The sequence below is a fragment of the Neomonachus schauinslandi genome, chromosome 3 (genome assembly GCF_002201575.2).
Source record: "Neomonachus schauinslandi chromosome 3, ASM220157v2, whole genome shotgun sequence".
Classification (NCBI taxonomy): Eukaryota; Metazoa; Chordata; class Mammalia; order Carnivora; family Phocidae; genus Neomonachus; species Neomonachus schauinslandi.
This window is the reverse complement of record NC_058405.1, coordinates 61,901,163-61,922,198: the sequence shown is the minus strand read 5'-3', so window position 1 is coordinate 61,922,198 and position 21,036 is coordinate 61,901,163. Positions and strand designations below refer to the sequence as shown.

General features: G+C 40.3%; 1 protein-coding gene and 1 pseudogene across 3 annotated transcripts in view; one reads left to right on the top strand and one right to left on the bottom strand.

Annotated features, from left to right (window-relative positions):
- MRPS31 (mitochondrial ribosomal protein S31) overlaps nt 1–17,521 on the bottom strand; it is a 32,414-nt gene extending 14,893 nt beyond the window's left edge. Inside the window, exons 1-4 of one of the 3 annotated variants that reach the window (XM_021678312.2) lie at nt 17,329–17,521; nt 12,787–13,071; nt 3,561–3,719; nt 2,645–2,782 (exon numbers count right to left, since the gene is read on the bottom strand). In XM_021678312.2, the coding sequence (XP_021533987.1) occupies nt 2,645–2,782; nt 3,561–3,719; nt 12,787–13,071; nt 17,329–17,453 (707 nt within the window). In that variant the 5' untranslated portion in view covers nt 17,454–17,521. Of the gene's footprint in view, nt 1–2,644; nt 2,783–3,560; nt 3,720–12,786; nt 13,297–17,301 lie in introns of those variants that run through there. The other 2 variants (XM_044913188.1, XM_044913189.1) reach the window with 2 other exon arrangements.
- Nucleotides 13,637–14,098, top strand: LOC110570192 (annotated as a pseudogene).
- Nucleotides 17,522–21,036: the final 3,515 nt, after the last annotated feature.

Sequence of the window (21,036 nt, the reverse complement as noted above, 5' to 3'; positions counted from 1 at the left end):
GGCAGAAAACACTGCATGTTTAATTACAAATTATAATTATAAAAGATGGCACAGATAAATCAAAACATTCCCACTTACAAAGCAATCATTCTGTAATTTTAACATAATGATTAACTTTCTTTACCTAACATTTTAAATTAGCTATTAAAATTAGTCAGATAGTTAATAGGTAACTTTTCCTTGTATATTTAAATCAACTGCTTTATGCATCAATTCACATTCATACTTGAATAAATTTACTGGCAGATTAAAAATCAGTTCAAAACTGGAGAGTTAGTTTTAAAATAATTTTGAATTCTTGGGGAGTCTGGGAGCCTCAGCTGGTTAAGGGTCTGCCTTTGGCTCAGGTCATGATCCTGGGGTCCTGGGATCGAGCCTCACATTGGGCTCCCTGCTCAGTGAGGAGCATGCTTCTCTCTCTCTCTCAAATAAATAAATAAAATCTTTAAAAAAAAATTCTTTTCTGAATCAAATTACTTTTTTCCTATGAAATTACATTAACTGAAAAAATTCAAATACCATATTAAAATTAGATAAAGTAATCTCAAATCACTTAAGTTTTCCTTTAGCAGGTCCCTAAGTATTCTTAAACAAAGGTATTTATGCTCCCCAACTATTCTCAGTGCTTTTGCATCCTTCTCCCCATCTGCACTCCCTAACTGTGCATCAGGTTAACAGGATGATGGATTAAGGTAACTCATAGTAAAGAGGGAATGATTTGGTAAAGTATGGAATTTTAGAATGTACTAAAGAGGAAGGGAAGGGAACAGACATTTGCTGTGCATCTACTATATACAGTTGGCACATTCCTTTCCTATTTCTCAAGAAAGCCATTTAAGTTAGGCTTCAATTTCAGCATTTTATAGATGAGGAAATAGACCAACGAGGCTATAAAAGTTGCCCCAGTCCCAGAATTAGTCAGTGGCATAATGCCAAGATTCTGAGGCAGGCCAGAATGACTCCCAAGCCATGACTCCTCTCTGTCTCGTACTGAAGGAATCAGCCCAGGGTGTATCTGTGGTGATCAGTCTAGGCCTGGATTGTCTCAGGCTGTCCTATGACAGAGCAGGGTGAACAACTTGGTATCTCACCACTGCTTCCCCTTACTCTAGAGTCCTTCAGTCAGCTTTTTACATAGTCATTATATGCACATAAACGACTGTTCTGCTCTTTTTAGCTTCTCCCTTGCCACTTTCTAATTTCTAAGAGTTTGTTTTGTTTTTTTGTGAGTAAAGCGATAGAAGTTTATTAAGTGAAGATATAGAAAAAGGTCTCAAGAGTGAGAGGGGTCCCAACAGGGTTGCCCTAACAATTTTTTTTGACACATGTGCGGGGAGGGGGGGGGCTGCAGGGGAAGGGGGAGAGGGAGAGAGAGAATCCTAAGCAGGGTCCATCTCACAACCCTGAGATCATGACCTGAGCCGAAATCAAAAGTCAGATGCTTAACCAAATGAGCCACCCCCGCGCCCCGCCACCTTCTAATTTTCAATGACAGCTAATATCATTAAGAATCAAACTATGATATAGCATTCTGATGTAGTTAAATGGAATCATTTCAAAGAAGACTGATTCAAACAAGACTGAAATTATTCTTTTTTTTTTTTTTTTAAAGTAAGCTCTACGCCCAACATGGGGCTTGAACTCACAACCCCAGATCAAGAGTTGCATGCTCTACTGACTGACCCAGCCAGGCACCCCTGAAATTAAATATTCTTGAGGAATCTTAAGTAAAACTCCAAGTACACATTATATTTTATCCAATAATATGTCATAGGTACAAAATCACTTTAAATTAGTAATTCAAAAATCTCCCTAAGTCATTGTAACTTCTTGAACTTCCTTTGTTAACTGTTGACTATCTTTTACAATTTTCCTATACAAATTAGTAGTTTAACTTCTGAAAGGAGCTAACTCAAGTTGCTGGGATTCTACTTAAAAGAAAATCCAAAGAATACATAACATCAAAAATACTCCAACTCTAAGCACCCCCTAAAGATCAGTTAGTTTTTGTTAGAGCATACTAAATATCTGGTTCCCCCTCCCCAACTATCACTTCATGGGCTTGAAGGAGAGAAAACAGAAACTTTCTGTAAATACAGATAGCTTTTTATTATAAAATAACTACATAAGGCATGGCTTAACATCTTTAAGTTTGCGAAGTACCAAATTCAAATTGCCACAAATAATCTACCACCTTAAGGTATTATAATGGATCTTCCTTTCTTTCTTTTTTTGATGGTGAATTATTTCTCTAAGGTATGAATAATGATAATTACATAGAGAGATCTAAAGATTATATAAATATACATTGTTATATACATACCAGAATGAAAAATAATGCTTTTCACAAAATGTTCATTTGTTCAGAATTCAATCAGCTCCACTTACCCTAAATCAGGAGACCTCTATTCATCATGGATAAATGGGAGGCAGGGCCCAATTTGATTAATGGTATAGAAAAGCATAAGACTGCTAAACCCAGAACACTTTTTCCTCTATGGGAAATGGTACAAGCAGAGAAGACAGACATAAATGCATCCATAATGCTCAAATACCTATCAGCAGTAACATGCACAGAATAAAGTAAATCTACAGAGAAACAAACAAAACCAGCAAAACCAAACAAACTGCAAAGCCTGAGTACCTTTTCTTAAGATCATCAGTCTTCTGTCCCATGTAATTGTCAGTTCCTTCATCAAACTGAATTTGATGCACTGGTCTTGTACTAACCCTAGATGTGGCAGATTTGGCAACTTTCATATCTGATATTATGGTACTGACACTGAAATAAGAAAAAGGTCAAGTGTATTAGAAACTATAGCTACAGGACAGTAATAAACTTTCTTACCCATGAAATTCATATCATTTAATTCATATTTCACCTCCATATACTAAAACAGCATAAAGCATTATGTTTAAATGAAAGATTATATGTCACATGTTAACATTCAACATTCACATCCCACAGACCACTAAGATTTATGTTTCCTTTTGAAACATAACTTTTGAAGGTGTTCTTCAGAAATGTTCATTTAAAACATAAAAGTGTCACTTATAAAAAGAGTGTCACTTATGAAAAAGTATCAAACATTTGAAGTTGTGTATCAACCTCAAACTTGGCATAAAGTAATGAGAAGAGAGGCTGAGTGAGAAGGTGTCAGCTAAAACATAAGAGCAAAAGTGAAGGAAACAGACCTGAAGATGATCATACTGTACAGAAGACCAGCAAATTATTTAACAGGAAATAATTAATCTTCTCAGAGAAACTGTCTTATTCTGTTACTTGTTTTTAGTAACATTACTGAATTTACTGTTTGTTTTTCAGGGACAAGAAATCATGTAACTTTGCAAAAGACAATTTTAACCATTCCATTGATCTTTTAAAAACTGCAATCTTACTTAAGATGTGAGTTTTTTAAAAAATCCAAATTACTAATATTCCACTTATGAGAAATATTTAATATATAAATTGATATATTGTGTACACTACTCACCAGTCACATGAAAACAGCCTATTTTGAAAAACCAGCATTACCAACAGAACTATTTGATTCACTAACCTAATTTTAGCTCTTTCTCCATCTTTCTGTGCCTTTGAGACTTCCTCATGCTGCTGGAGCTGCCTGAGCAGCTCTGACTTGGTTGTCTGCTTATCAAAAGGAAGAAAATCTGCAACAGCAGATGCAGCTGCTACCAACTCAGGATTCAGGGACTTGGTTCTAACAAAGAAAATGAAAAACAAGTAAAAAAAAAAAAAGGCATTACTTATTATGCCATTAGTTTAGTGGAAAGTAAAATGATTCTTTTTCAGAGAAAACTTTTTTGTCATTCAAAAAAAATCCATTTCTGACAAAATCAATTATTTTTAAATATTAGGCATTTTTTTTAAGTAGGCACCATGCCCAGCATAGAGCCCAAAGTGGGGCTCAAACTCAAGACCCTGAGACCTGACCCAAGATAAAGAGTCGCATGCTCAGCCCATTGAGCCACCCAGATGCCTTAGGTATTGGTTTTATACAAACTTTAAAATGTTAAAAGTTGAAGTTAATGGATACTTGTTGAAGCATAATACTAACTCAGAACAATATATGAAAGTAGAGGGGTAAGGAGAAGAAAAAAAAGAGTGGCGGTTATAATTTACTGGATTTTTTAATTAGATGCAAATTTATTTCAGAAACTATATACACTGCAAGCAAATATTAAAGTAGCTAAATCTATTCACATATCATGATAAATCCGTATGATGGAATAGTACTCAGCTCACGCCAATAACATGAATGAAACAATGAAAAGTTGGAAAAAAAAAAGAGTATGCTTTGTATGATTCCACTTATACCAACTTCTAGAACAGGCAAAATCAACCTAGGGTAAAAAAAAAAAACAAATTGTGGTTGCCTCAGGAAAATGCTACTGATGGGAAGATGGAAGTGAGAAATGCTCTGTGTCTTGATAAGCATGTGGGCTACATGGGCATATCGATTTGCCAAAATCCTACAGCTAAAATGTGTATGCTTCAAAGTATGTAAATTTTACCTGGGAAAAACAAAGAACCATAGATCATCATGATCTAGTAGGAGATGGAAAGTAGGTGAAGATACAGACCACACAAGAACATGTTGATTACTGAAACTGTGTGACAGGTACAAAGGGGTTCATTACATGATTGGAGCATGCATGCGTGAGTTGGGGAGGGGCAGAGGGGAAAAGAGAATGAGCGTGCCATGGGGCTCCTCACAACCCTGAGATCATGACCTGAGCCAGAATCAGGAGTCGGGCACTGGGGTGCCTGGGTGGCTCAGTCGTTAAGTGTCTGCCTTCGGCTGTCATGATCCCAGGGTCCTGGGATCGAGCCCCACATAAGGCTCCCTGCTCCACGGGAAGCCTGCTTCCCCCTCTCCCACTCCCCCTGCTTGTGTTCCCTCCCTCTCTCGCTGTCTCTCTGTCAAATAAATAAATAAAATCTTAAAAAAAAAAAAAAAAGGCGCTAAACCAACTGAGCTAGCCCGGTGATGCTTAGGCTATTGAGATATGTCATCAAATTGCCAAAAATTATGGTAATTTCTATGTCCCCTTAATAGTGTGTTCCCCTTAATAGTGTGTTCCCCTTATTAGAATTTCTTTTCTGAAATTGTATATGTCATACAGTTCATTTTAAATAAATTTAGGAAGTACAGAATGGTATAAAGTATGTCTTCATGAAACAGTCTGAGTTATAGAACAGGTTGTTGTAAAAGATATTTTTAACAAGTTCTCATCACCTTTTTAAAATCTATGTAGAAAGATCTTGGTATGTAAAGATTATCTTATTTCAATGATAGAAGCTTCCTGACAATTTTTATTAACTAGAACATTTCAGATTATAAAGCAAGAAGCTATGAATACTCATTTATATTCTTTGTATACTCTGATCAAATACATATATGAAAATTTGAAAACAAACCTCTCAAGTAGTTTAGGAAAGTGATTTGGGATAAAGTTCAGATCTTATTCATAGGTAACAGTTTTGAAAGTAGCTCATTTCTTTTTAACTAACTGTAATATTCCCTCTTTTATTCTGTTTTTCTTCCTTGGCAGATTTTAGAGCTCTCGTATCTTAGATAAAGTCCTTAAATCTTTATCCAACAACATCGGCGATTTGGGAATTTTGATTTGCATATTAGACAACGGATCATTATGTAGAAAGTCTAATATAGTAAAACATTAACTTGGATCCCACTCACTGAGATAGCAATTCTTAGTGAGTTAATATGTAAATAATGTAGACAATTTCTTTTTATGTCTGGCACATTTTTCCATGAACTTACCCTAATTTACTGAGGAGCTTTTTTTTTTTTTAAAGCTTTTTCTTATGGAAAATTTAAAACATAAAATCATGTAATGAACCCCTTTGTATCTGTCACACAGTTTCAGTAATCAACATGTTTACCATTCTTGTGTGGTCTATATCTTCACCTACTTTCCATCTCCTACTAGATCATGATGATGATTTATGGTTCTTTGTTTTTCCCAGGTAAAATTTACATACTTTGAAGCATACACATTTTAGCTGTAGGATTTTGGCAAATTGATATGCCCATGTAGCCCACATGCTTATCAAGACATAGAGCATTTCTCATTTCCATCTTAAAGCCCAAAATATATGCAAATCCTTTTACCTAGCAATTCCACTTCCAGGAGTTATTTGTCTAAAGAAAATAAGAAGATACATACATGGAATTTGAGGGATACTACATACTCCAAATTCAAGGCCTAAGCCTGAATTTGCAAATCATCTCTCAGATGTCTGCATGGCTTTATATATAACTTTATTTCAGGCCTTTTTTTTTTTTTGAGAGAGAGAGCAAATGGGGGTGGGGAGGAAAGGCAGAGGGAGAAGGAGCGAGAAAAATCTCAAGCAGGCTCCATGCTCAATGCAGAGCCTGATGCAGGGCTCAATCTTACCACCCCAAGATCATGACCTGAGCTGAAATCAAGAGTCAGACGCCCAGCCGACTGAGCCACTCAGGCGCCCCTTTATTTCAGGTCTTTGTTCAATCATTATTCTTCCACAATCTCTTTTAAAAAAACAGCACCTCTCCAGCTATCTTATTTTTCTTCATGTTTCATCACCTGACATATTAATGTGTCTGTGTGGTGTGAATATATATACTCTCTCCCACCCCGACTCCCTCACCGTTACGTAAGGAGTAGAGACTTTTTTTTGAGACTTTGTTTTGTTTACTGTTCTACCTCCATCTCATTGGACACTGCCTGAGATATAATGACAATCTAAAGTTGTTGAATGCAGGAAGTTAACCATAGCATTATTTTATACTAATGAAAAACTAGAAATAATCTAAATTTCAATTCATGGATTCATTAGTTAATAAGTAACTGAAACCTTATTGGATGATCAGAGCAAGTAGTTGCTTAGTTAAGTTAAAGTAGGAGCTAGAAATTTGGTTATTGCTATACTCACCAGGGGTCTTGTTAGGTTCCATAATACATTCAGACTCACGAGACTACCACAAACATGCTTGGCCCAGTCTATTCAGAAAGATAAAGGACAGAACCATAATAGGCTGGCAGGGCAGCCTCAGGTGTCCCTCTTGGTGGCAATCCTTGCAGCACTCATGGGGATGACACTGCACACGCCATCCAAAAGTTAGGACAGGAGACCCACATCATGCAGGTGCGGGAGCTGCTTCACTTGGTGCCCCACAGGAACTTGTTATCTCGTGTAACAAGGCCACAGAGTTTCCAGGGTCCCCACAACGGACATGCAGTTACAAGAGCAACTGCACTTAAGGAAGCCCTTAAGTGTATATGGTGAACCATAAGGTACCGATAGTTCTCCCAATCCAGATGTAATCAATCAGGGGTCAATTTCATCATGGTACTGTTCCCTTCAGTACAACAGACATCAACAGTTACCAGGTTAATGGGTGTGGCAGATTATATTTTTAGAAAACAGAGACAGCAATATTTCTGGTCCCACAAACTCTTCCAAAACCTTGCCACATCTCCATCCAGAGAGGGAATCCATGTTCCCTCCCTTGAAACCAGGGGAAACTCTGTCACTGCCTCGATGAACACAATGATAGAGATGACGCACTGTGACTTGTGAGCCTAGGTCATATAAGATGACACAGCTTTTGTTTGGCTGTCTTTTCGAGATGTCTGTCCGTGGAACTCAGCTAGCAGGTTTTGGAGAGGCCTTGGCTCAGTGTTCTGGCAAAGAGCCCCAAATATAGTCTCAGCCAATAGCCAGCAGCAGCTGTTGCAATGTACGTGAGCAAACCTTTGCCTTGCGCTGGCCGTCACTAGTGCTAAGTGAGCAGACACTGCCACCTCTGCCATGCTCTGCCCAAGCTTTGGGATGGTTTGTTAACGCAGCAACACGTAACTGGGACAGATTTTGGTGTCTGGAAGTTGGATGCTACTGTAACAAAAAACCTAAAATGTACGGGAGAGGTTTGGGTATTAGGCAGTGGGTGAAAATGGGAAAGACCTTGGGGCAAGTATTCATGAGAGACTAGGGCCTCAAAGAGACTTAGAGCCTGAGGGCCCTCAAAGCCGCTATGAGGGAAAACTTGAGGAAAATCCTTACTGGAAGCTGTGGGAAAGGGGACTTCTGTTTAGCAACACTGTTGCTTGTAGTAATGTGGAAAATAGGAAATACACCCAGTAAACTGGGTGAGCCAGTATAAGGAGACTTCCAGTGTAGAAGGTGCCTCCTGGCTTCTTAGTTGCCGATGGTAAAATGTAAGAAGACAGAGATAAGAAAGAACTGTACCATATAAAGGAAGAAACACTTGCTGGGGTCAAAATCAAACATTTCTCCTTCTCAGCCCCTCCAGGCAGCAAATGATGCTAAAATTTAGAAATGGCTTCTGATATGATCTCACTGATATGTGGAATTTAAAAACAAGGCAGAGGATCATAGGGGAAGAGAGGAAAAAATGAAACAAGCCAAAACCAGAGAGGAAGACAAACTGTAAGAGACTCTTAATCATAGGAAACAAACTGAGGGTTGCTGGAGGGGAGGGATGGGAGCAATGGGGTAACTGGGTGATGGACATTGGGGAGGGTATGTGTTGTAATGAGCACTGGGTATTGTATTAACACTGATGAATCATAGGCCTGTCCCCCTGAAACAAATAATACATTATATGTTAATTAATTGAATTTAAATAACATTTAAAAAAAGAAATGGCTTCTGAACAGAGATCAAATTCAGTGGTGTCAGGAAAACATGGTTTAATGATAAAGCAAAAGGCATCACTACAAAACCCTTTGTTAAAACCTTAGATTTATTTTTTTTTTTCAAAGATTTTAAGTAATCTCTACACCCAACCTGGGGCTTGAATTCACAACCCCGAGATGAAGAATTGCATGCTCGAGGCGTCTGGGTGACTCAGACAGTTAAGCGTCTGCCTTCGACTCAGATCATGATCCCAGGGTCCTGGGATCGAGCCCCGCATCGGACTCCCTGGCTCAGCCGGGAACCTGCTTCTCCCTCTCCCTCTGCTGCTCCCTGCTTGTGCTCTCTCACTCTCTATCAAATAAACAAATAAAATCTTAAAAAAAAAAAAAAAAGAATTCCATGTTCTAGCAACTGAGCCAGTCAGGCACCCCAAGATCTTAGATTTAAAATGGTGCCTCAGGGGCGCCTGGGCGGCTCAGTCGTTAAGCAGCTGCCTTCAGCTCAGGTCATGATCCCAGGGTCCTAGGATTGAGCCCCACATCGGGCTCCCTGCTCGGAGGGAAGTCTGCTTCTCTCTCTCCCACTTTCCCTGCTTGTGTTCCCTCTCTCACCGTCTCTCTGTCAAATAAATAAAATCTTTAAAATAAAATAAAATGGTGCCTCAGAGTGCCTATAAACAGACAACAGGAATTCTAAGAAACTTATGGGTGTGGTCCCACAGCCTTGCACTTTGAGCTCAAAGTAGAATAGGTTCCCAAACAATGCCCTAAGGCACCCTGGAGCACCACAGGGAAATACAGCCATTTTCAGTGACCGTGTAAACCACTAAGTCAAGGTGGTTCCCAGTTTTAACACTAGACTACTGCATTTCTTTTGATGACATCATGTCTTTGTGAAGATGGTTCTCTGGCAGTTGCTATGATAAAAGTACCCCCCAAAATCAATATGAAACAGGAAAGTATCCAATCTTATCCAATATGATTCCCAGGCTACATCATAAAAACAATACAAATTCCTTCTGGCTCACTTTCTCTTGGGACACTCGCCTTTGGAACCCAGACGCCATGTAGTGAGAAAGCCCAGCCCACACAGTTCTGTACTAAGGTCTTAGCTAACAGCCAGCTTCAACTGTCAGAGCTATGAATGAGCAAACCCTCCGAGTGAGGACAGCATAGAGCAGAGATTAGCTTTCTCCACTGTGTTCTGTTCAAACTGCTTGACCCACAGAATCCATGAGCATAAAAAATAGTTGTTTTATGCCACTAAATTTTGGGGTAATTGCTATGTAGCCACACTAACTATATCAATGGCTGCTCAATATATAATACAAATAAAAAACTAAAATCAGGTCATACATAGAGCCATGACAGTCATCATGAATCAAAGATGATTAACCCAAATCTGTGCATCTAGGATCCCTTAAAAAAAGAGGGTGGAGAACAAAATCATTAAAAGATACATTTAAAAAATTGTTTTAATTAAGTAAACTCTATGCCCAATGTGGGGTTCAAATTCATGACCCCAAGATCAAGCGTTGCATGCTCTACTGACTGAGCCAGCCAAGTGCCCCTAAAAGATATTTTTTAAAAAGATTTGTTTTTTAAAGACTTTTATTTATTTATTTGACAGAGAGAGAGAGACAGTGAGAGAGGGAACACAAGCAGGGGGAGTGGGAGAGGGAGAAGCAGCCTTCCCGCTGGGCAGGGATTTATTTATTTATTTTAGAGAGAGAGAGCGCGCAAGCAGAGGAGAAAGCAGAGGGAGAGGAACAAGAAGACTCCGTGCCAAGCATAGAGCCCAGCGCGGGGCTCAATCTCACGACCCCCTAGATCATGACCCCAGCCAAAACCAAGAGTCCGATACTCAACCAACTGCGCCACCTAGGAGCCCCTAAAAGATAAATTTTTAAAAGAAATGTATCTCTTGGGGTGCCTGGGTGGCTCAGTCATTGAGCGTCTGCCTTCAGCTCAGGTCATGGTCCCAGGGTCCTGGGATTGAGCCCCGTGTCGGGCTCCCTGCTCAGCGGGGAGCCTGCTTCTCCCTCTCCCACTCCCCCCCCCCGCTTGTGTTCCCTCTCTTGCTGTGTCTCTCTCTGTCAAAGAAATAAATAAAATCTTTAAAAAAAAAAAAACACTTTCTTTAAAAAATAAATAAAACAAATGTATCTCATTCACCAATCTTTTGATGCAGGACCAAAACCCTTCTTTGAATAGAAATTCCAACATATATCTTTTATATATACACTGCACTCATAGTACATCCTCCAAGAGTTCCAATTTTGGTTTCTTTAAAGTGGAAACTCAGATCAAGAACTTAAAAATGCTTACAAAGCATTCTGAGTGCAGAATTTTCTTACATTTTTCTGCTTGTCTCATTCATACCTAATTGGAAAAGAATTTTAAAAATTTCCTTTTCTGAGTCTTTGCAAAACATTCAACTCATTTTAACCATTTCTATAATAGATAATTAAATTATATAATTATAATAAAAACCACAATGGGTCACAAACAGGTCTGGAAGCTTAAAAAAAAAACTCTTGATAAATATATACATATATGTATATATGTGTGTGTGTGTCTGTATCATCTAATTCTATATACTTTTATATAATATTTTTGTTTATTTTGTTTCTATGAAGGAGGAGGAAGATGGGGCACCTGGCTGGTTCAGTCAGTAGAGCATGTGACTCTTGATCTCAGGGTTGTGGGTTTGAGGTCCACATTGGGTGTAGAGATTACTTAAAAATAAATAAATAAATAGAGAAGAAGGAAGTACCTATGATGGGCATGCACTGAATTAGCTTATTCTCTACCACCCAATTATGCTTTCCAGGGGTAGTTTTGATACAATATAGAAACCAAGAAGTTTCATAAAAATATTAAGTCATTCTAGAAAATAGAAATCTACGTTAGCTGCTGATTCTGCTGAGAAGTCAGAGATGGGGATGTTAAAGCCACATACCTTATTATTTGAATCAATGACATCATCTGTGTAAGACTCACCATTATTTAAGTGTCATTAAAACAAAACACTGCCATTTAAATTACAACACAATGCTAAAATATTATTGATTGCATTTAGAATCAGTGAAATATAATACTCTTTTCACAAGCACAAGTAATTACAATATTTTGAGGAAACCACATAAGCTGAGAGCACTGATAATTACTGGTCAAAGGAAGTCATATAAAACAGCTGTAATCAACATACTTAAATTCTATCCTAAGTGGAACTTTTAAAATGGAAATTTCAAAAATCAATCCTTTAGAGACATGAGGCTACCTCCAAATCAGGATATAAACGATTTGGTAATTAACAGTTTAAAGAGGCAATTAAATGGCAGTTAATAACACTGATGAATATGTAAGAAAACATATGGAATTCTCAATTAGATCATGACTCTTTTCCTCTCTAGATTGTATGCAGATGTCCCCTTCGATTTTTTCCCCCGTTTTTAAAAAATTTTTAAGTAGACGCCCCACCCAACATGGAGCCCATCACGGGGCTTGAACTCACGATCCCGAGATCAAGACCTGAGCTGAAATCCAAAGTCAGATGCTTAACCAACTGAGCCACCCAGGCTCCCCTTAAAGATTTTATTTTTAAGTAACCTCTAAACCCAACATGGGGCTTGAACTCACAACCCCAACATCAAGAGTCACATGCTCTACCCACTGAGCCAGCCAGGTGCCTCTCTCCTTCCTATTTAAATATAGAAAGGGTAACTGGGGCGCCTGGGTGGCTCAGTCGTTAAGCGTCTGCCTTCGGCTCAGGTCATGATCCCAGGGTCCTGGGATCGAGCCCCGCATTGGGCTCCCTCCTCCGCGGGAAGCCTGCTTCTCCCTCTCCCACTCCCCCTGCTTGTGTTCCTGCTTTCACTATCTCTCTCTGTGTCAAATAAATAAATAAAATCTTAAAAAAAAAAAAAGATAAATATAGAAAGGGTAACTGTCTCTCATGTAAGTGTTAGAGTCTCTGTGTTTACAGACTGATAGTCTTCATGTAGCATCTCCCAGGTCCTCTATTTTCAATTTTTTTTTTTTCCTAAAAGAAAAAGGAGTTTCAAAAATTCAATGTAAATGAAATTCAATTCAATTTACCTCTTCTTTGGGACACCTTCCGGAGCTTTTTGAAGCCTGCCAATTGTAGCTTCCACACTCTTAAGTTGTCTTCTGCTGGATGGCCTTGTTGTTTGCACATTTACTGTGCTTAATTCAATTTTCATGCTCTTAATAATACCTAACAAGTCTTTTTTTGTATTCTCCTTTACACTCTCTTGGCTCTCTGTTTCTTTGGAAATCTCAGGTGTTGGAGCAGACTGCTCATCTTTCTTGCTATAGATAACATTGTTAGTGCCAAAATATCTTTGGGCATTATTTTTTGTCCTGGAAAGAAGCATTAAAGAAAAAAAAAAAAAAGAAAAATACAATGCAAAATAATAAAACAAGGATTCAAAACACTGCTTCTGTGTGTTTTTAAAATTTTCTAATTCAAACTCTTCCCTTTTGCTTTTTATTATTATTGTCGGTGACCATAACAACAGCAATGTTAACATTTATTGAATATATACTATGTGCTTCGTCTGGTGCAACATATTTACTACACTTCCACATACCCACAACAACTCCACAAGTATTATCCCCATTCTGCAGGTTAGGAAACTAGAAACCAGAGAAGTGAAGTGATTTACCCAAGGTCATGTAGCTCAGGGCTCACTAAGGCCTAAGACACACTGGTGAGTCACAAATGGGTTACAGGTGTGCTGAGACTGACTGATCACCTGGTCTTTGGGGGTAGCTGGGTGAAGTGTGTCGCTGCTGGTGCTCCTATCTGTCGCCTCCCTCCATTTACCTGAAGGCTTGATACAAAGATCATTTTCTATGCGTTCCATAACATTTAAAAAAGGAGACAACTTTCTGATCCACCATCTGCGGTGGAAACGTCACCAAGATGCAGATTTTCATGAAAAACCTTATGGGGAAAGACCACTCTCCAGGATGAACCATCGGATATAACAAACTGTAAAGGCCAAGATCTAGGATAAGGAAGGAATTCCTCCTGATCAGCAGAGACTGATCTTCGCTGGCAAGCAACTGCACGATGGACCTACTTTGTCTGACACAACATTCAAAAGAGTCCACTTTTCTTCTTTGGCTGAGACTTCACGGTGGTGCTAAGAAAAGGAAGAAGTCTTACACCACTCCCAAGAAGAATAAGCATAAGAGAAAGAAGGTTAAGTTAGCTGTCCTGAAATACTATAAAGTGGATGAGAATGGCAAAATCAGTCACCTTTGTCAGAAGTGCCCTTCAGATGAATGTGGTGCTGGAGTTTTCATGGCTAGCCACTTTGACAGACATTATTGTGACAAATGTCGTCTGACCTATTGCTTCAACAAAGTGGAAAACAAGTAATTGTATATGGGTTGATAAAAGACATGAACTGGGGCGCCTGGGTGGCTCAGTTGGTTAAGCGACTGCCTTCGGCTCAGGTCATGATCCTGGAGTCCCGGGATCGAGTCCTACATCAGGCTCCCTGCTCAGCAGGGAGTCTGCTTCTCCCTCTGACCCTCCTCCCTCTCATGCTCTCTGTCTCTCATTCTCTCTCTCGCAAATAAATAAAATCTTAAAAAAATAAAATAAATAAAATAAATAAATAAATAAAAGACATGAACTAACATAAAAAAAAAAGGTTGCATGGGGTGCCTTCGTGGCTCAGTCGGTTAAACATCTGCCTTCGGCTCAGGTCATGATCTCAGGGTCCTGGGATCGAGCTCGTGTCCTCCACATCGGGCTCCCTGCTCAGTGGAGAGCCTGCTTCTCCCTCTCCCTCTCCCTCTGCCCCTCCCCCCTGCTCGTGCACGCTCTCTCTAACCCAAATAAATACATAAAAAATCTTAAAAAAAAGAGAAAACATTAAAAAAAAAGAATTTAAGAAGCTAACGAATGTGTTAGATTAGGAAAGTAAAATGTATAAAAAGTCATTCATTAACTACAATGAGTATCTACTCTGTGCTGGACACTATACTATGCATTGACGATACAATAGTAAATGAGAATTTCATGGTCCTTATCTTTCTGAAGCTAACAGGCTAGAACATGTTCCTCAAACTTCAATATGCATAAGAATTACCTAGGGGACTTTAAAAAAATAGGTTCTGTGGTCCCACCAAGGAATTCTGATTCAGTAGCTTTGAGGAGGGACTCAAAGTGTTTGCATTTCTAACAAGTTTGCAAGTAATGCTGATACTACCCATCAGGGGACCCCATTTGAGGAACTATGTTACGTATGTCATTTAATCCTTACAACCTTATAGGACAGGTTTTACTACTTCTGTTTTAATAGAACAAGAAACTGATGTCCAAAGAGGTTAAATCAGTGGTTCTTAACCTTTAGGGATCATATGAATTACGTAGGGAGCTTATTTAAAACATATTCCTGAGATTCTTAGTTGCTAAGTTTGGAATGAGGCCCAAGGACCTGCATTTAACCAAGATGCCAGGTGATTTTTTTTTTTAAAGACACAGCCTTGGTATCTTTTTTTTTTTTAAAGATTTTATTTATTTATTTGAGAGAGAGAGAGAATGAGAGAGAGAGAGCACATGAGAGGGGGGAGGGTCAGAGGGAGAAGCAGACTCCCTGCCAAGCAGGGAGCCCTATGCGGGACTCGATCCCGGGACTCCAGGATCATGACCCGAGCCGAAGGCAGTCGCCCAACCGAGTCACCCAGGCACCCAAGATGCCAGGTGATTCTGATACAACTCATCTCAACACCCCACATCAGACCCTGGGCTACTTATGGTATCAAGTTCTCAAAGCCAGCCAATAGCAGTACCAGACTAGGGACCCTTTAATGAAAGACAAAACGGCTATTTCCAAGAATTCTGGGGGTGCCTGGGTGGCTCGGTCAGTTAAGCATCTGCCTTCAGCTCAGGTCATGATCCCAAGCTCTTGGGATCGAGTTCCACATCAGGCTCCCTGCTCAGCAGGAAGCCTGCTTCTCCCTCTCCCTCTGCTGCTCCCCCTGCTTCTGCGCTCACAGTAATAAATAAATAAATAAATAAATAAATAAATAATCTTAAAAAAAAAAACCTATCAAAAAAAGAATTCTGGAACAAATCATTTGATCTGCTTATAAAAATGTTAGAGGCTACCAAATCAGGCACTTAACAATTAGAATGCAAAACCAACTGCATAACTAATATCCTATAATCAGTACACAGGATTTATGGTACAATTCAACTTAGGAAAATATTATTTCACATATGAAAGTTAAATTAATATTAAAGGTATTATAACAAAAGGCGGCAATCAGGAGAATGAATCTCACATATAACCTCCCATCCTTCAATGTTTCCTTCCAAGACTGCTACGGGGCCACAGAAAGTAATCTATATTTAGTACAGGAAAATCATGTATAGGCAGTAACTCCATAACACTAAAATAATAAAACTTCGGTCATAACCTCCCACCTGGGCTTGTTTCCACTGAGAGCATCTCATCAGCACTTCAAATACAACACATCCAAAACCACATTCAAGAGCTCCCCTCTCAAAAAAAAAAAAAAAAAAAAAGAGCTCCCCTCTCATACTATCCATTTTTCACCCTTCTGTATTGAAGGGGCTTCTTACCATAATAGATATTTTGAATTCTAAAAACTATGACATATTTTAAAAGCTTTCTCAAAGCTGCTCCTCAATCTTCTATTAACACTAATGGTACACTGGTCCTCTAGGGTAGCATGCTGAAATCTTTTCTCTACCTTACCCTTATTTCATATGTCACATCATATCAATTCTACCTGTGCAATTTTTCTTCTCCATCCGGCTACTTCTTCCCATCCCCATTGCTACTAACCTGCTTAGAGCTACACTTAACCATACTGGCCCCAAATCGTTCTACATGGACTATATGCAGAATTAAGATTCCATAATGATGAGGGTTCTCAGAGAATAAATACCAACATGAAGTATGCATAACTACTTTTCTTGCCTGGCTAGTTCCAACCCCTGGTCCCCCTTTAGATTTTATCAGACTTCTTTTCCAGAAAGGAACTCTGAACCTCTCCTGCAATAGTTAGCTGTCCCGACTTCCTCACCCAGCCATTACTGTAATTAATAAAGCATTCTGTGCTACCTACACCACCTCAGCTTTACTCCATTAAACTTGAATTGCATGCTTGGTGAACTATAAGCTCCGTGATGCAGGACTGTTGTTATTCGGGGCTTAACACCAGTATAGGTACACTGTAAGTACTTTCAATAATGAACCAAAGAATAAATGGAGGCAGGAATGAGGCCGTTATAGGCTGGGGAAGTAAAAAAATAAAGACCACTTTGCTACTGGAGCCTGGACTGAACGAGGGGAGGAGCGGCAAGAGGTAGGAGGCGCGGTATGGAGCAGAGTGCTCGGGACAGTAGCCAACCATGTAACCGTAGCTCTGTTTCTCACTCACGTTATGACCTTGGGCAAGTCATTTTACCTTTCTGGGATTTCCCTTTCCTTGGATTTAAAGCAACGGCTCTAAGATCCCGCGGGCTAGAACATCGATCCCAGGAAGCCTGGGAATGATCACTGAATGCACCGGAGGGAAGCCAGGGGTTGCCTGAAGACCTGCAGGGCCAACAGCGCCCAAATGCGGTACCTGACCGTTCCGTGCGGAGCACCGAGTAGCACAATCGCAGCCGCCGGTGCCTCTGAGCCTCCAGAGCATAAAAGGAAGCGGGAGAGGGGGCGAAGAGGTAGGATCGCGGAGACCCTTGGAAACATCGCCAAGAAACAAACTGAACCGGGAGCACAGCGGAACAGCGCGTCCCTTGCCAAACACGTCCCTCGCTCTCTCTTCCGTTCCCCGGCCTGGCGCGTTCCTTCCCTTCACGTTCCGGTGGGCAACAGGGGCCGGAAACTGAGTTCCGGGCTCGCCCTCGGCCTGGCCCAGTCGGCTTCCTCCAGGCGATTCTAGTGACCTAAGTGGAGTGGATGCCTGAATTCACCTAAGATGCGCTGGTGAGGCAGGACCCGGACGGGAGAGGGAGAGAGTGGAGGGGGTGATCTACTGTGCAAATACTTTTGGGGAGTTCAGTAAAATGAGGCGGAGAACTGACCCTACTGGGCTGTGTTTGGGGTGAGGATGCACAGCGTTCATCACATTTTCAGAACGATCCGTGGCGACCGGGTTAAAAAAGAAAAATTACCATAGGACACGCTGCCCGATAAATTAGTATTTCTTTTCAGTCTCTGTTCTTTTTTTTTTTTTTTTTAAAGATTTTATTTATTTATTTGAGACAGAGAGAATGAGATACAGAGAGCATGAGAGGGAGGAGGGTCAGAGGGAGAAGCAGACTCCCTGCCGAGCAGGGAGCCCGATGCGGGGACTCGATCCCGGGACTCCAGGATCATGACCTGAGCCGAAGGCAGTCGCTTAACCAACCGAGCCACCCAGGCGCCCTTCAGTCTCTGTTCTTGATGTAGAGTCAAAACATGAGACATACATATTTCTTTTTTTTTTTTCAAAGATGGTTTTAGAGATAAAAATCTGCACGAGAAAGGCGTAGCTTCTTCCTGCCCTCCATGAAGGCCGTGAGCAGTGGATGAGGGGTGGTCAAACCTGGAAGTGCATGAGCATAAACCCCCGGGAGAATGCCAGCTGATAGGCCACATGGGACCCTCTAGCTTAGAATTGCATGCTGGCAGTTGAATGCTGACATCAACTTTTCCCCTACCATTTCAAAAGACAACCAAGATTGGTGGGGAATTTTTTGTAAACGGAAATACAGAAAAGCGTATGAGTCATAAACATGTTGAGGAAAATGACCTTAATGAATTAGTAGGGACTGAAATTTAGCCTAGCTCAACTCTCTTTTGTTTTTTAATTTTTAAATAAATTTTTGAAAGATTTATTTATTTATTTTAGAAAGAGAGAGAGAGAGAAAGAGTACGAGCAGGGAAAGGGGCAGAGGGAGAGAATATCCAAGCCAACTCCTGCTGAGTGCACAGCCAGAGGCGGGACTCCATCCCAACCAATGAGATCAGGACCTCGGTCAGAACCAAGACTCCCAAGGTTGAAACGACTGAGCCACCCAGGTGCCCCAGACTCTCAAATACCACTTTCCGGGGCGCCTGGGTGGCTCAGATGGTTAAGCATCTGCCTTTGGCTCAGGTCATGATCCCAGGATCCTGGGATCGAGCCCCACATTGGGCTCTTGGCTCACTAGGGAGCCTGCTTCTCCTTCTTCCTCTGCCTCTCTCCCTGCTCATGCTCTCTCTCTATGTTTCAAATGAATAAATAAAATCTTTAAAAAAAAATACCACTTTCCAAAAGAGGCCTTCTCTGATTACCCTAGTTAAAATAGCCTCCTGCACCATCCAGTCACACTCTCTGCCAGGGATTGCTGTTGTCTACCAATCCCCATTTGCCTCTTCCTCTGGAGTTTTATCCCTTGTGGCCACGGCAGAAACTACATTTCCCAGCCTCCCTTGCAGACAGGTACCTCTGCATCTTATCAATAGAATGTGAATAGAAGTGATGTGCCCCTAAAAAAATTGGCACAGATTCCCCTCAAACTTTTCCTTCTTCCTCCTAGTTGGAATACAGACAAGATTATAGGAGCTGAAGCAGCTAGGGAATGGAGAGATGAAGGATTTCAGAGATGAAGATGACAGCCACCCTACCTCTGTCCCTAACTACCTCCTCCAGACAGTCACAAAGAAGGGGGGGTGGGCCCACTTCCTTCTTGTTTAAAGGTATTTTTGAGTTTCTTTGTGATAGGTAGTCTAGATCGTATCTTAACTAAGGTACCCTCTATGTCAAAACTTTGTTTCATTTTCTACAGAGTATCACTAAGTGAAATTTATCTCATATCTATGTGCTTTTGTTATCTCACTCTGACAGAATGTGTGTTCCGTGCAGGAATGGACTTTGTCTTATTCACTGCTGCAATTCTTGTTCCTAGAACCATGCCTGTCATATGATAGATGCTCAAAAATATTTGGTGAATAAATTAATTATTTCCAAGTACAAAGGAAAAAATAGGTGCAGAGAGTTTAGGTAATTTGCCCAACTTCTAGCAGCTAATCAATGGCACAGCTAAATTTAAACTCGGAAGCATTTAACTCTGCTATTCTTGTTCATCCTGGAATACATGAGGGTTTATGATTTTACTTATGCATGAAAGTCATGTGGGGGCGCTTACTAATGCACATTACTGAGTAGCTCAGAAGATCTGAATCTGAGATTCTAGCAAGCACCCCAAGTGATTCTGGTGCAGGTGGTCTTCAGACAAAACTTTGCGATATACTACAATGACAATATGGCCTATTTAGCTATTCACAGCTCTGCATACACTTAGGATACACATAAAGAAAAAAATGTTGTAATTGGTGCAGTATTAAAAGTAATGATCAGACTATTACTTCTGATGAACATCAAAGTCATTATGCTCAGTGAACAGAGCCAGACCTAAGAGACCCCACACTATATGATTCTGCTTCCATAACAATGTGAAGAAGACAAAGCTAAAGGGACAGAAATCAGATAAAAAGTTACCAGGAAGTGGGGATGGACGGAGGTGACTGAGTACGACAGAACATGAGGGAACTTCTGAACTTACCGAAATACTCTATATCTTGATTCTGGTGGGGGGTCATGGCCTTTCACACTTACCAAAACTCGTAGACTTGTACACCTAAGATGTGTGAATTTTACTGCATATAAATGATATCTCAGCAAAGCTGAGTTTAACAAAAAAGATAATTAAAGCAGCTAGAAATTTGCAGTTAGAAAATTGGCCAGAAATTATACCACAGGAGAATTTCAATACATCCGAAGAAAAAGAAAAGAAAAAAACCTGTCCTTTGAAAAAATGTAACTTGTGCAATTGTCCAAAGCAATCATTTATAAAAGCAACAAAAATGTAGCCTGAAAGTAGAAAATGTTTTCCCTTCCTTCTTCTATTCTGGCATGGACTCACTAGTAATTTTCTTCTCAGTGCCCCCTTGAAATGCACTTCCTAGAACAATGTGCCTTTGGCAAGAGGCAGCAAATCAACTGAAATTGGTCCTGATATATACATCAGTGACTTTGTCCTAAATGTCTCATGAAATTCTACACTAATGAACTTGACAATCCTTCTATGAACAGAAAAAGCAAAATCATTCTATATTCCAGTTATCAATTGCTGCCTAACACACCACCCCAAAACTTAGTGGCTTGGGGCGCCTGGATGGCTCAGTCGGTTAAGCGGCTGCCTTTGGCTCAGGTCATGATCCCAGGGTCCTGGGATCGAGCCCCGCGTCTGGCTCCCTGCGCAGCGGGGAGTCTGCTTCTCCCTCTCCCTCTGCCTGCCGCTTCTCC